Here is a 16,130-nt window from a genome sequence, read left to right as displayed (position 1 = left end):
TCAGTAGAAACCATTGAAGTTTATTGGCGGTCACAATGCTTACACTGTATGCAGCAAACACCCTTACAAGTCTATCCGCAACCTGATCACGCAAGAAAGGATTCACCACACAGTCGCCAGAGGAGAAGGAAAAAAAAAAAAATTAACAGGCTTGTTTCTGGGGGTAGAGGAGAAAAATAAAAATAAAACCTAATTGATGAGTGTCCCATGGGCGAGAGCTGAACTAGAGATGCGTACAACTAGCAGCAACAGTTGTGGAAAAAGTACAAGGCAAATAGCTTTCTCCGTTAATTTTCCTCTGTAGGTTAATTTTTTTTAATATTCAAAACATTTATTATGGTTTTCATTTTATAAAAATGTATATTTTTAAAGGGGTGGGAGAATGTTAAATACTTCATGCTAGGCAGACCTTGTTATTAAGAACCCCTCCACTGTAGTAACGTCCTCCAGTTCATACATTCACGAGTGCAGGGTACATATATAAATATCCACACGCACACATCCACACACACTGCCTCGAGGGCTGGGGAAGACTAAAAGTTATTGGCCACACGTGACTGGGCCTCTGGTGGACTCATCCAAATTGCTCGACAGGAGAGCCACTGGCTCAACTCCTTTTCTCTGGTCTCCACTTTGAACAGAGACCAAGAACCCTAAATTATAGAGTTACATCTGACTTTTAAAAGCAAGAGGCATATGTCTGAGGATGGGGGATCGGCAAAATGGGAAAGAGGATGAAGCTAAGAACACCAAACACTTTTAGCTGGAGTTGACGGTCACTGCAAGAGGCCATGGAACCGAGGGCGGCATCTAGGCTGACGGGGGAAGAGGGGTGGTGCTCCGCATGGCTTAGAGTTCCTAATAACAAGGGTAATATAGTAACAGGAAGTGATAATTTGGGGGCCAAGGGAAGGGCAATAAGAAAAAATATACATTTGGAATTTTTACTTTTTTTTTCTTTTTGCCTCTCTACACTGTGTCACTAAATATATCTCTGCACGTTCACACATCCTTGTCCAGTAAAGCTTCAGGCCACCAGAATACACATTTTTTCCTCACTCGCATACACAACCCCTCACATCAGCATTGGTGCACTAGACTCTGTAAAAATTTTTCAGTCACACTTTGTTTTTAAACTTGAGTCAATATAAACCTTGTTCAAAATGTTATGAAAAAATGTACATGTTTATACAAGGCAGGTTGTGGCAGGACACTGGGGGTTCTTTCCCCGTGGGTGGCCCCAGGAGGAGAGGGGCTGGAGACTCACACATTTGTGCCTCTATCTCCGTATCTCCTCCCACCACCCTTCCCACCCAATCCCCCAGGAACCAGCAGCGCCCTGCCCCCCGAGTGAGTGCACGCACACCCCTATTCCCTGGGGAAGAAGCTAGTTGACCTCTGCCATTTTCCCCATACCCCTGGAGGAGGGGGCCAGGATCAGCCAAGCCCTCTCCATTGTAATTGTTCGCCCCCTGGGTCAGACCAAAGGGGCACTGCTCTGTACAGGTAGAGTCCAAGGAGGTGTCAGCTCATCATATCATTGCTATTCACTCCATACGTGGAATTCTTCATCGAGTCGTTGACTTCTCGACGGAATGCCGACAGGTTCTGGGTGAACCTACAGAGAGGAGCATGTAAGTTGGGGGAGCAGAGTGGAAGGAAAAGGTCTTTGCCGAAAATGTTTCTAGCAAGCAAGTGGCTACTGAGAGGCAGAATGTTTGAAACAATAGGTTCTCAGGTCAGTTTATTTCAGTCCTAAAACTAAGGAGAAGCTGGGCTAGTTTTGCACCCCTTTCTCCCTGACAACTTCAAGGCAAGCTCAAGATCTGGTTAAATTCAGGGCTCTGAGGATCATTTCAGGCTCATGGCAGCACAAAAGGAATCTCAATCTCATCTCTGTCAGATAGGAAGTAACCCTCACGAGGTGAGGGCTTGACGAGAATGAGGCTGTCTCATGTCTTAATGCCAAGAGACCTGTGCTGTCCAGTATGGTAGCCATTAGTCACAGGTGGCTGTACAGCACTTGAAGTGCTCAGAGCAACTGAGGAACTGAATGCAATGAAAAGACATTTAAAATTCAGTTCCCCAACTGTACCTTAATTAATTTGAAGTTAAAAGCTCTATTTTAAATTAATTAAAATGAAAGAAAATTTAAAAAATCAATTTAGAAAAACCTGAATAAGTTCAGTTATTGGATAACTAAGTATGTCTAGAACAACTTACGTATGGGAGTCTACTTTGTCAACTGTAAATCTTAGGAAATCTAAATACAAATTAAGTATTTCCGATGAAAATTTAGCATCTGAATTGAGATGTCCTGTTAATTGTAAAATACGCAAGATCTTGAAGACTTAGCACAATAAAAAGAATGTTAAAATTCTCAGTTTAAAAATACTGATTACACATTAACATTATTTTAGACACATGGGTTAAATAAATAAAAGATATTAAAATGAATATTGTTTCTTTTTACAGCAACTAGAAAATTTAAAATTATTTTGTGGCTTGCTTTTCTATTGGGAAGCATTTCTTTTTAGACGGCCTCTAGAAGACTTTGAAGGAGTCTCCTATGTTTCAATGATCTGAAAACTAACAGTTGCCCAGGATTTCTTGGCAGAGCCTTCGACACTCACCTGTCTCTGTTTTTCGTTAGAAGGTTTCGCTCGATGCCTTCCATCAAGTTTTCAAAGCACAGATGCATAGCCTGCTGCTTCTCTGGTGGCTGGCTGTTCACGATACTGTTCCTTAGGTCAGAAAAATACTGCAGGGCAGAGAGAGAGAGAAGGTAAGGAGAGAAGAGGCAGAAAGGCTGACTAGCCCCTCATCACCTGAAGAACAGGAGTGTTCTAGAAGAAACAAAATTGGATACTTTTTTTAAGTTCATGCAAGCACCTGTAGGCTATCATTATCTTACTTAAAAATCTAGAATCTTAAAGTGATAAATGCTACGAGGGTCACCTGATGCAGATTCTTCTTTTGTAAGAATTTTTAGATTTATGTCTGTTTATGGCAGAACTGGAACTAGAATGTAGGCCTCAGGTGCTCGGATCTCCAGAGGCTTCTCTCCTTGTCACACTTCCTCATCCTTCCCCTTCTGTCTGAACTGCTATAGGTGCTCACTTCTAATGTTTAAGTGATTATGTTCTGTTCAGCGCATGAACAGGATATGCTCAGAAAATGGGCCACTTTCTCTCTCTCACCACTGTGGGGGTGTTTTTGTCTTTCCCACAGTGCCCTGGATACCAAGGAGCTGGTTCTCCTACCTTTTCATTAAGTAGTATCAAGCCGAGTAGGGGTCGGGACATAGACCACTGGTTCCTACAGTCTTCAAAGATGATGATATTCAGCACCGTTGACAGCATCTGGAAACAGAGAAGCGGAGGCAGTGACCTGGTGTGTGGCTACCCAAAACAGAACTACAGATCCCAGACAGAGTTTATTAGGCTTAAAGCCTTTTCTGAGTTCATGAAACTTCATTTAAATCTATTATAAGGTGAGTTACAAGATATTCCCTTTCCAGGGAATTGGTTTGATCATTCATTTAAAAATGGACCTTTCCAGTTAACTCTGGTTTTTGTGGGTAATGGGATCGGTCAAGTAAATGATTATAATAAGCAAAATCACCGTGCACTAAAGCTCTCAGGATCTTGTATCAGAAGAGAGAGATTTATAACATTTTGGGGATGTTCACGATTTCTTAAGAGAAAAACATAGATAAAGATGAGGTTGGTTAAAATATTATTGGCTAAAATCTTAAATTATTCCATTCTTTTTCCTTATCTATTTTTATCTGGTGTATTTCTGCAAATCTTATTTTTGAAAATATGTTGCATACAAATTAAATAATGGTAGGCATACGGTTTGATCTCCATGTGTGGTCAGTTATCTCCTTTTGTCATGTGCTCTTTTTTCTTTTTGTTAAACCGAGAGCTTTATTTGAAAGGTAGAACAACATGTACGTTTTTTGGCTGCACAGTGTGGCTTGCAGGGATCTTAGTCTCCCAGATCAGATCAGATCAGTTCAGTCGCTCAGTCGTGTCTGATTCTTTGCAACCCCGTGAATCGCAGCACGCCAGGCCTCCCTGTCCATCACCAACTCCCGGAGTTCACTCAGACTCACGTCCATCGAGTCAGTGATGCCATCCAGCCATCTCATTCTCTGTCGTTTCCTTCTCCTCCTGCACCCAATCCCTCCCAGCATCAGAGTCTTTTCCAATGAGTCAACTCTTCGCATGAGGTGGCCAAAGTACTGGAGTTTCAGCTTTAGCATCATTCCTTCCAAAGAAATCCCAGGGCTGATCTCCTTCAGAATGGTTGGATCTCCTTGCAGTCCAAGGGACTCTCAAACCCACGTCCTCAGCAGTGAATGCTTGGAGTCCTAACCACTGGACTGCCGGGAATTCCCTGTCCTACACTCTTCTATTCTGCAAGTGGCAGCACGAGTTTTACAGCTGGGTACTCATGAGCAAAGCCACTGCCATGGAAGGAGGACGGTGCTCATGGGACAGGCCCAAGGCACGGGGGCTGGTGTGACACTCAGAAGAAAAATTCAAAACCTGATTTTTTCGGATTTTCTATATCCACATTCAGTGATTTCTCAGCAAACTCAAAAATCTGCTGTCATTTTAAGGCATAAAATTCTCCTTGGCAGCATTAACCAGGTGAGATGTTGGTCAAGTTCATTATCTTGCTGGGCCTCCCCCTCTCAGAGAGGTTCTCTCTCCCATGCCACCTCCTGCCCCTCACACTCCTCACCTGCTGGATCATCTCTGGATGCTGCTGCATGATATGCAGGAAGCGGTCGCTCTCCTGGGTCAGGGGCGTCGTCCTCTTCTTGGTGCTGCGTGAAAGCTGCTTGAAGAGGTATGTCACGATGTGGTCCAGGCAGGAGCAGCAACCTGTGCATACCATGGTGTCTGGAAGAGAGCAGGGCAGGGATGGAACAGAGCAGGGGTACTGAGCTGCCACTGGCAATGCAGCTCAATGTGAGGTGCCAAGCTCAGACCCCTCAGAGGCACCTAGCTGGACTGGGGACGTGGCTGGTGTAGCCAAGACTACCAATGGGGATGCTGTCTGTTAACCTCTCACCCTCATCTTACAGCCGGGTTTAATGCCAAATCTGAAAATGAGCTCTTCATAATAGCTAATAATAGAAATACTACTGAAATTATTGACTTCATATGATGTGGATTTATGTCTTCTGCTTCATAAAAAGTAACAAATAGCTTATAGTAGAGCAAGTGCTTTTATCGTGTCAGATACTGTGCTAGGGACTTTATCTCTATTTTATCCTTTAGAGAACGCCAGGAGGTAGGTGTTCCATTTTACCAATGAGTAAACAGAAGTGTGTAGAGGTTCTGTGACTTGCCTTAAGGTCTAGTAACTGCAAGTAATTGGAAGAGCAATGATTAGAATCCAAGCACGCGACGTGAGCCTGTGCTCCGAGTTACCTGGGTGATGTCACTGAACCCAGCTTAGTACAGCCTATCGACACTACGGTTTGTTAAGAGTGGGATGCTGAAACATTCTTTTCTCTCTGGCATTTCTGGGGAAGTGTGTGGTGTAAAGCTGCAGGTGTCTGTGCATTTATAAAGGGGACATTGCAGTGCAGCCTGCAGACAGCACTGACTTGGTGAGGCTCAGACCACAGGCCTAAACGAGTAAACCATGCTGCTTCTGTGCAAGCCAAGGTTTTTCAAGAAGCTAAAAAACAGCCTTCTAAAGCAGGATCTGATACCTGGCTGGATGGTTCTAGATATGGTTATGCACCCTGCTAGGGGTAAGTGCATATCAAGGAAGTGGCACAGAAGTGTGGCTAACTCACCATGGCAGACAATTCAAAAGTCATTCTCTATGCATTTGCAATAAATTATGATCATTTTTTAGTTGACTTATGTTTTGCTCAGCTTAGTCTAAAAATGTATTTTATTCTCTGTACACATACACACCAACTAAGACAGGTGGCTGGCGGGCAGTGTGGTAACAAAATGGTTGACCAGAGCCAGGTGGAGTAGGATGAAAAGACTTACGGAGTACGCTGAGTAAAATGCCCCACTGCTTCCACTGCCCTAAGGCTAGGATCCAAGCACCCTGATCCAGCTGAAGGGCAGCCTCCATGACCTCCAGATCTGCCCTGCCTCCTCTCTCCCTCCAGCCTCGCCTCACTCCTCTCTTGCCATCTGGACTTCCTGGTTCTTCCTTGCCTTTGGGGGCTAGTACTTGCTGTTCCTGCTGCCAGGCTTCTTCCCCAATTCATCTGATGATGCCCGTTCAGCGCCTTGCAGGACACCCTCCTCAAGGCCAGGAATTCAGGTATTCTTCCGGGGTGCTCCTACACACTCTGTACTCACCCCACTGCTGTGCTTACACAGGTAAGGGCGGGAACAGGCAGTCATCTGTCTACAAGTCTATTTCATCTACCAGATGAAAAGCTCCCAAGGGACAGGGACTAATTACTAGGTCCTTAGTGCCTAGTCTGTAGGAGGGCATCAGTAAGTATGTGCTGGAGGAGAATGTTCTCAAGAGTTATATACTCTGGTGTGAGGGACAACTCCCCAAAGCAGTAATCCTATTGAGGCAAGATTCTCCCTTTTGCTTAGTGAGGTGGTAAAAGCCAATTGACCAGCCCACCCACCCACCCAGGTGCTTACCAAGTGCAGTAAGTCCTTCAGAAATGGAAGAGAGAATATACATGATGACATGAGGTTCCAGGCTTGCAATAAAGTTCATGTGGTCCTGGGTGAGGACTTCCAGTAGTGAATAGTAAGACTGGCTGAGCTTGGGGTAATCCTGTGGGAGAAGCAGGGTTAGAGTCAGAGGAGGTCATGGGTACCTCAGCACGTGTGAGCACGATCAGAAATAAACAGCTTAGTGCCCTTCAGATGGGAAGACAGAAGGGCCCAGTGGAGCTAGCTTCTAGTTCTTCAGAGAAACATTCAATCATGGCCTCAGCCAAAAAAAAAAAAAAAAAGACTGACATGATGAGGGGCTCAGATTCGGTCAATGATGAAGCTCAGAGCTTACCAGGAGGTCGCTGTGGGGGATAGAGAGGAGCAGCTTGATGAAGGTCTGTAGAGCATTGTCCAGGGCATCATCCCCATAGAGACGGAAGACTCCAAAATTGACGTAGCTCCCGCTGAGAGCAGCCTTCAGCATGGAGAAACAGATGGAGATGCCCTTGAGCTTCAGTGCGTAGACCTGATCCTTCGGGACCTCTCCTAGTGTCAGGATGCGATTGCCTGAGTAGACAAGATACATTTATTCAATCACGTGGTAGCTGACAGTTTACACACCAACCCAACCTATTAGTCCAAAAGCCCTTGGCACCGGGTGGCGCTGTAACACGAGTGCATGAACAACACAGCATGCCTTGGCAGTGCTGTCCTGGATACTGCCAGGGCTGGCCTGAGACCCACACTGCGGAGTGTGGTGACTGGGCTAGAATTCACTTCCAGGGTTCTGCTCCTCTTAACTGCTTACCATACATTGTTATCATCTTGCTGGTTTCTCTGAAGAGTAAGATGCCATTGGGGGATGAGACATCAAACTGGAGTCGCTGGGATCTGAGCAAACACAGAGGAGATAAAAGTCAGAGATGTTGCTGGAAGACTTACTCTTGCCTGAGTACCTTAGGTGATACTTTTAGCCTGAAGACACAGACTACCTATCCTAATGTGAAATAACCAAGTTAATACAAGATAACCAGTGATGTAGCTTGTTGTATCTTGAAGAAAAACATGATACATTCAAGTTCTGCTGCTCAAACCAGAAACATTTAAAAGAAACAAGGGAAATGAAGCTGGAAATAAATTATTTTAAAAAATTCTCAATTTGATTTAAAGTATGGGTTCTAGCACAGTCATTGCTTGGTTGTACTCATTCACAGCCCTGCAGACTTTAATCTATTACATATTACCTCTCTAGATTCACTGGCAACTGCGGGCGGAGTACAAGCATCGTCCCTACTTCTGAAAAAAAGCTGTGAAGGGACTGAAAGCGCTACCTGGGGAGTCAAGCCGGGAAGGCAAACAACGTCATCAACCTGAGTTTTGCATTCCTGACTGCCCCCTAGGCCAGAGTTCTCCTCCTTGGCTTGCTCCTCTACTGCTTAATGAGGTCGCTGACCTCATGGCTGGTAAGGCCTCAGACCAACACGAGTCCTCTTGATTCTTCCTCCCCCACCCCCCGCCACAGAGAAGGTCAAGATCCGTCAAGATCTAGCTCTCCAATATGTCCTGAACCCACCCGCCTGCTGTGAGGTCCTTCTGCTTCCGCTCTTGCCCCTAGGGTCTCATTCTCCACGTGAAGCTAGAAGGACACCTTTAAATAATGTCAAGGAGATCATTTTAATCCCTGCTTAACATACTCCAGTAGCTTCCCACATATACTGAGAGTACACACCATGCTTCACTACTGCTGTACTGAGCTGCTGCTCGATGTGTCTGACTGGTCGCCCACCATGGTCTCCCCTCCTTCCCTAGGCTTCAGCCAGCAAGCTCATTCTGTCTCAGGACCACTGCAGTTCTTTTCTGTTTTGACTGCTTTTTCCCTCTCCTTGCAGGGAATACCAGAATGCTTCTGGTCCATCTATATTACTGTCTCTGAGAATCCTTCTCTTCTTCAGCTCCCTTGTTTTATTATCTTACTTTTGTCAAATGATCTTCCACACTTGTTTTACTGACTATTGTCCCTCCAGAATGTAACATCTAAGTGGGCGAGGTTTTGTCTGGCACGATCAGTATCAAAGTGCCTAACTGGCAAAGAGCAGATGTTCTTCAGGGTTTATTTTATAAGTAAGTCTTAACTATAAGCCTCACAGGTGGCTACAGCTTCTGTGACTATCACCCACTTCTTCACTAAGGTAGTTGTAAAAATGACTAATTCTCTCAGGTGTGCTGGTACAGATGCAAGGCAGATGCAGAGCTGAAGCTCTAGTGCAGTCAAGGTGCTGAAGTTGTCTTTTCTTTACGCCCCTAAATTGCTGGGCAAATCTAAAACGTAGTATTTTGGAAATCTTTCTTAATTTAAGATAAACCTTCACTGATTCAGCTGTCATCTGCCGAACAATGAACACATAATGGGACATATGTATACTTATGGCTGATCCGTTATAATTATCCTTCAATTAAAAATAAATAAATGAAAAAGAAATTTATAAATGAGACTCTTGGTCACACTTAAGAGTGGGTATCTTGAGACGCTTTTTAAAAAGTGACTTACTTCCTGCAAGCCGCTATGGGTTTGTGTGGGTGGGGACATCCTTCTTTCAAACAAACAAAAACAGAACACAGTCTATCAGAGGTTTTCAAAGTTTGACAGCAGTGAATCTTCGTACCCTCTATAATCTGCTGAAAACACTAGATAAAACAAACAACCGTAGGGCCCGCTCAGATGAAGGGCGGCGGGGCCTTTTGAGACTCTCCCTGCTTACCTGTTGTGGACCAGTTCAGCCATCAGCTTGAGCACAGGTGTAGTGCAAGCTGGGTCGTGGTACCACAGCTCAATGGCCCGCTGCAGGATGGGCATGTAGGAGGGGTAGCTGTAAATGAAAAGCTAAGGGAGAATTCTGAATCCAGAAAGGTACAGAAGTTCTCAGCACTGGTCAGGCACGAACTGCCAAATTACAGTTCTCTGATCCCCTGTCTCCTGCTTGCTAATCTTAGCGTCTTTCTCAACAGAAGGTTCTAGAGCAACTGTGTGTCCTTTACCTTTTAACGGGCATCTAAAGACACACTTTAACTTACATAATGCCTTTCTTCTGAGAAGCACAATGCATTTCATCCTGTTATCTGTCCTCTTACCACTTCTGTGGGGTGACAGGGAAGCATAACTGTACATAACTTTGAGGAAACGGAGGCACTTAGATGTTAAGTGCTTTGTTACAGATTATGAAGTTAGTAAGGTTAGCCTTTCTAACTCCTAGAACAGCTGTCTTATTTATTAGTAGATTGAAAAGTCTCTTTTCTCAGTGTAGCAAAATTCACATGCAAGAATTCCAAAGGGATTTATAACTGGGACCCCAAACAGAAACTGAGGAGCCCCACCTCACTCATTCCTCAATCTCAATGACCAGGCAGCTTCACATTATTAGATCACTGAGGAATGAGAACTCGAAAGATATGGCTGCCTTCTGGGTAACTCTCCACCTTCTCAGCCTCACAATTCATTCCTCCCACCTTCTCCAGTGACTCCATCACCCATTCACCCTCCAGGTAAAGCTTGTGGAGGTGCACGCCTAGCTTTGAGTTAGGATACATCCATTCGAACAGCATCATGAAGCTGGTCTTGGCATTGAAGGCGAAAGCTATCCCTCTCAGGTCTCTTACGAGGCCAACTAGAGTTCGCTGTGGTAGAAGGCAAAAATATGTTAAGACGGAAGAAACACCAAACCTATCACCACCCGATGGGAATTTCATCTTCCTTCTCCCATCATTCAACAAATATTCCTTCGCAAGTATTCTGACTCGATCTCTCCCATACTAGAGAGAGAAATGCAATCTCTTCTCTTGAAAAAACTAGTTTTGGATGCTTTTTATATCCAGAGAAAGGGATAGTTTCCTGGCCCATCATAGCAAAAACAGAGGATGATAAGATTTTAAGACATTAATGTGATAAATTGTATGTAAAAAATGGAAAAGCAAAAAAGCTTATTCAAGAAAAGGTGGGGGAGAAAAAAGCAAAAAAAGCACATACAAGAAGACGGAGAAGAGTCATATCCCTAAAGGTCTGGTACCACATCTAGTTACAAAGGGGTCAGTACCACAGGAATGCAAATGCAGACCCTGCCAGGAGCAAGACAGAAGTCTGCAAGACTATTTGCCTTTTGGTTGGGTTATCTAGAAAGAAGACTGATGGATCTTGGATCTATAAAGTACTAATACTATGCCTTTACAGAATAAGAGCCTGTGACCCAATTACAGTCCTGCCGTAGGCAGCAAGAGGCCAGGGTTAGGACACCAAGATTCCAAATCCAAAGCACTCTTTCTGAACAGAATATTGACTAGTGGGCCCTGAAGAGCAATGAAACCACTTTCCAAAAGCTAACAGCCATGAGTAGGCACACTGAGTATCCTGATTCGTTTGTAAAAAATGTCTGCATTTTTGCTAATGGTCTGCTTACAGCTCTATTCCTAAACTGATACCATAAGCTCAACTTTAAGTCTAAGACATGGGCTTGTTACATGAGACATGACAAAGATATAGTGATGGTTGTAGTTCATGGCCAAGGTGGTTGTTTCATTAATTTTACTTGTTTTGTACAGAACTAATGTGACGGGGAAGGGGCTGCTATCCCTCAGTTATCCTTGATAGTAGTACCCATCTCAGACCCCAGTACACCAGAGTAAAGACGAGAGAGTCTGGTAACTGGCGTTGCTCTCTGACTTCCTTGTTAATTTGAAGAGAGAACACCAAGAGGCTTTCTAGAGATGAAAAAGGAGAATTTTATAATGTCAGGTAAAGTATGGCATTTTAGAGGGCAGTATCACTGGGCTATTTGGTGGCTCTAAAACTCAGTATTAGTGCCATGAACACTACAGAAAAGTCCTACAAATATTAATAGTCCATTGTTTCTGGTTTTGGTACAGAGATCTATAGGTAAAGAGAGCAGGTGTGCAAGAAACAAGAAGAGGAGGAAAGCAAAAAAAAAAGATGGCTATTCTGACAGCTAGAAATCAATAACTGAAGGTAACTTTAAAATTCCATTTATATGGAAATTTACAAACCCTTCTAAATGACTCATGCGTCAAAGACGAAATCTTAATGGAAATAAAATGCAAAAAGCTGAATGATAATGAAAGATGCTATATATCATAGCTTGTGGATTCTGGAGACCCGTTTCAAAACAATGTGAAAACTTACTGCTACTAAACCACTTAAAAATGGCTGAGATGTTAAGTTTTATGTTTTTTTTTTTTTTTTACACTAATTAAAAAAACAAAACAAAACAACATTTATGAAATAATACACCTAAAGAGACATTTATAGTTTTAAATGACCGTATTAGGAAAGAAGAGCTTGAAAAGTGAAGTGGCAACCACAGAAAAGATTCAAGTAAAAGGTATAAAGATAAAGATTAAGAGCAGAAATGAATGAAATAGAAAACAGATAAAACAGAAATAAAACAAAGAAAATGAAAAAAGAAAGAATTCTTTTGTGTGCTGTGAGCAGACTAATAAACTAACAAATCTCTCGCAAGACATCTAGAAAAACGAAAGAAAGCACTAATAAGCAGTATTAAAAATGAAAAGGAGACATGACCAAATATACTTCAGAGATTAAAAAGGCAATGAGAAAACATGTTAATATTATGCTAACACATGTGAAAACTTAAAGATAAAAAATCCTAAGAACTGTTTAAGAACATAAACACTTAAGAGTTTATAAACTTATGTTCGTTCTTCTATTTAAAAATCCCAGGAATCCAAGAGACTGAGTAAAAAGCTGTATCAGTAGAAAATCTACAGATAAAACACTATTTTCTGCAGTGCTATCCAATCCAGTCTCTCTCAGGGACTAGCCCTCAACCAGAAGCTGATCAATCAGTGTGTGAAGGACTTACCTTTGCCTCCTGTTCGTTGAAACTGTTAGTGCTAAACATCTGGGCCACAGCCTCAAACGCCGCTGTGAGCGGCAGCATGAACTGCTCATACTGGTCTTCATCCTCTCCTGTAAGGAAAATAACCCCGGCTGTGACCCCAATACAAAACGTGCAAGGCTGTGGTATGTGTGAAAAGTAAGTTGCTATAAAGGAAGTACAGATCCAGGGATAATTCAGAGCAGTCTCTTGATTATCCCAGTAGGTACTAGTAGTAATTTCAGAATAAAATTATGTACAGAGATAATTTTTTAAACTAGAAAAATCATCACAGCAGAAATCATCTAACTCAGGAATGCCCCAATGAGGTTCAATATCAAAGATTCTGATGAGAAATGACCGAGTCTGGTGTATGAGAACTAGATGAGACCTGAACCTGAATTAGGCATACGTGGAGGAGTTTATTACCCCCCTCCCTTTTTAAGTAATTCTTCATAAACACAGAAGGTTTTACCTTGTAAGTCTAGTAGGAGGAATAAACCTAAACAGCTAAAAATTGTGATACTATTAAGCTTCAGGTTGTAAGCTGAGCCCAAACTGCTAATATCACAACCAGAACCAGAAAGATACATAAGCTCTCCTGGTACGTCTGTGCCAGGGAAGCGGGTGCTGAGGAATACTGGCCGTCTCAGGTGGGCTGCACCCCAATGTGGCAGGAGGGATTATCTGGCCAATGAGATGCATTTAGGAATCTCAATTCTCAATTCCCTTATCTTACAGATGAGAATCATGAATAGAATTTTAAAACCTATCAGATGAAAACTTCAGACACATACTGTAATTTTCTTCCAGTTACAGGGATCATGATACCACAATCTGTTGTTGGTGAAATCAAACTGTAATTTCAGACATTTTTGAAACAACAGCAAAGACTTCTCCCAACATTTAGTTTTCTATCCTCGCGTAAAAATTGAGAACAATGCCAAATTACTTCACTAGCCACTAGGGTTTATTGCAGTACCTAAATCCACCATGAGGAGACGCCCAAGTGCTGTGTAGAAGGTAGTTCGACACCGCATGTCTGTCAGGTTGGACTGATTGTTAATACCCAAGAATGAAAAGTGCTCGCTCTATTGAAAAAAAGAAAACAAGTTACAAAAATAAAAACACAGGGTTAGAAGCGGAATGCAAGCCAGTAATTTTAGAATTACTGAGCCCTTTCAAGTTAATGGCCATATCATCATTCCTTAATGGTAAATGAGGAGTATTAAAAAAATTTTTTTTTAAACTGTTACTGTTACCTACAACTAAGTTATTTTAGTAACAGTAATAGTTGGTGCTGTTGCTGCTAAGTCGCTTCAGTCGTGTCCGACTCTGCGACCCCATAGACGGCAGCCCACCAGGCTCCCCTGTCCCTGGGATTCTCCAGGCAAGAACACTGGAGTGGGTTGCCATTTCCTTCTCCAATGCATGAAAGTGAAAAGTGAAAGTGAAGTCACTCAGTCATGTCTGACTCTTAGCGACCCCATGGACTGTAGCCTACCAGACTCCTCCGCTCATGGGATTTTCCAGGCAAGAGTACTGGAGTGGGTTGCCATTGCCTTCTCCAATAGTCGGTGACTTCACCATAACTCAGATTATCTGGATCCCAAAGAGTAGCTCTGATGACAGTTAAGCATCATCTGGCAGTATGAAGGCAGTGTGAGGGACTGAGCACCAAGGAGCTCAATGTGAACATGTCCACTGCTGAGAGTATATGGGAGGGGAGGTGGCTGGAGAGCAGGACCAGGAAAGGGGCTCAACCACTCACCGTGTGATTGTTCAGCATGAACTGTACCGCACTCAGCTTCACTAGCTTCCTTACACTACTGTATGTAAGGAGGAAGAGGGTCAAGGAAAGTGTGATGCAAAGTAAGAACCTCTGCTGCAGAATGGGCACCTTCTAGGTGAGAGCAGTTTCTTCCTGTACTATGAATCCCATGCCTGGATAGTCTATTTGTCTTAACCATTTGAATATGACACTGCCAAATTGGGGAAAAAGGAATTCTCTTCTAAACAGCATTTTAACTGACAGATCAAAGAATACCCATCTCGAAGTCTATGTGTAAGAAAATAGCTAAAACCCAGCAGTTTCCCTCAAGAATCATGATATCCTAGAGTAGCTTTTCTCAACGGGGCTTCTGAAAGAGAATTAAGCGCTAAAGCCTGTGTACAGCACCCACTGTAGGTGTGAATAAACCTCTCTCCTATGCATTTAGAATGAGACTAGCTCTGTATGACAAAAGCCATCCAAGTAATTTTTATAGGGTTTACTTCTCTTGTAGACCCCTGGTGTGATAAGCTGTTTTGGAGCAATTCAACCTTTATAGTAGACTGAATCCAAGTCAAGAGGGTGTGTAGCCACTACTTTTACTGCAAAGTTTATGATCAGGCTGCTTCTACCTATAAGCTGATAGAAAAATCCAGAAGGACTTTACTGCCACCTATGCTAAAACCTTGGCTTCAAAGAGTGTGTACCTATCAGAAAGACCTGTTGGGGATTTCTAGATCTCAGAGATAGCCAGGAATAAATCTTTGGGAGACTATTTCAGAGGAGCTTGGTGGGCTACAGTCCATGAGGTCACAAAAGACTATGACACAACTAAACGACTTAACAACAACAGACGATTAGTTTGTCGGCTGGCTCACTTTTAAGGTCTGGAATTAGTCCTGGATTGTACGTGGGCATTGCCTTTGGTTCTGAGGAGAATGGAAAATACTTAAATATTTGTGTGCGCTAAATTGCTTCAGTTACTCTTTGCAACCCTATGGACTGTAGTCTGCCAGGCTTCTCTGTTCATGGGATTCTCCAGGCAAGAATACTGGAGTGGGCTGCCATGTCCTCCTCCAGGGGATCTTCCCAACCCAGGGATCAAACCTGCATCTCCTCCATCAGTAGGCGGGTTCTTTACCACTAGTACCACCTGGCAAGCCCATACTTAGGTTTACATAAAGCTAAATTAAGGTAGAAATGGAAGAGGCCCTGATTTCTCAGACTGTGTAACACCATGGTCCCTGTTTCACCCAGAAGCCAGCTTAGAAAAGGATATCCAATGGAGAGGTCATTGAGAAGCTGTAGTGTCTTGGAGGTGATTGGTTCACAACGGCCCCAGTACTTCAGGTTGGTGATGCTGGAGGACAAAAAGAAAAGAAAAAGCAGGAGACACTTTTGATATGCCTGGTGTTCTGGAGAGTTGGGAGAAGAAGAAAATCATCCATCACGAGTCACCACACACCTGCATCACCAATTCACAGACATCACAACCACAAAAAATGGGTATAAAATCTCCGTACTTACATTTGGTTGACTAGAAAAATTATCCTTCAGATAATCTTCACTACTTGGTTCCAAAGCTACACTGGCCCATACCCAGGCCCTTGGAATTCTGGGGCACTCCAGGGCTGATTTCTGCAGCAAGGGCAAGAGATTTCTGCGGCAGTGATAACATGCAGACGTATGCAATTCTGCAACTGCACCATCCACTGTCAGCTGCAGAATTCTAGTAGCCCTTGCTTCTGGATTCTTGGCTGGCAGAGTCCTTTAGACCCCCTTTGT

The 16,130-nt window shown here is 43.2% G+C and overlaps 1 protein-coding gene across 4 annotated transcripts in view; it reads right to left on the bottom strand.

The window, feature by feature from the left end:
* The window catches only part of XPO7 (exportin 7), a 91,309-nt gene continuing 75,179 nt past the window's right edge, over positions 1 to 16,130 (bottom strand). For 2 of the 4 annotated variants that reach the window (XM_027549796.1, XM_027549793.1), the window contains exons 16-28: positions 15,625 to 15,705; positions 14,346 to 14,409; positions 13,557 to 13,665; positions 12,560 to 12,666; positions 10,255 to 10,343; positions 9,431 to 9,538; positions 7,480 to 7,562; positions 7,024 to 7,238; positions 6,651 to 6,789; positions 4,756 to 4,916; positions 3,264 to 3,362; positions 2,634 to 2,761; positions 1 to 1,618 (exon numbers count right to left, since the gene is read on the bottom strand). In XM_027549796.1, the coding sequence (XP_027405597.1) occupies positions 1,525 to 1,618; positions 2,634 to 2,761; positions 3,264 to 3,362; positions 4,756 to 4,916; positions 6,651 to 6,789; positions 7,024 to 7,238; positions 7,480 to 7,562; positions 9,431 to 9,538; positions 10,255 to 10,343; positions 12,560 to 12,666; positions 13,557 to 13,665; positions 14,346 to 14,409; positions 15,625 to 15,705 (1,477 nt within the window). In that variant the 3' untranslated portion in view covers positions 1 to 1,524. The remainder of the gene's footprint in view (positions 1,619 to 2,633; positions 2,762 to 3,263; positions 3,363 to 4,755; positions 4,917 to 6,650; positions 6,790 to 7,023; positions 7,239 to 7,479; positions 7,563 to 9,430; positions 9,539 to 10,254; positions 10,344 to 12,559; positions 12,667 to 13,556; positions 13,666 to 14,345; positions 14,410 to 15,624; positions 15,706 to 16,130) is intronic. The other 2 variants (XM_027549794.1, XM_027549795.1) reach the window with 1 other exon arrangement.

The sequence above is a fragment of the Bos indicus x Bos taurus genome, chromosome 8 (genome assembly GCF_003369695.1).
Source record: "Bos indicus x Bos taurus breed Angus x Brahman F1 hybrid chromosome 8, Bos_hybrid_MaternalHap_v2.0, whole genome shotgun sequence".
Lineage (NCBI taxonomy): Eukaryota > Metazoa > Chordata > Mammalia > Artiodactyla > Bovidae > Bos > Bos indicus x Bos taurus.
The sequence above is the reverse complement of the archived record's forward strand: the minus strand, read 5'-3'. Positions and strand labels throughout refer to the sequence as shown.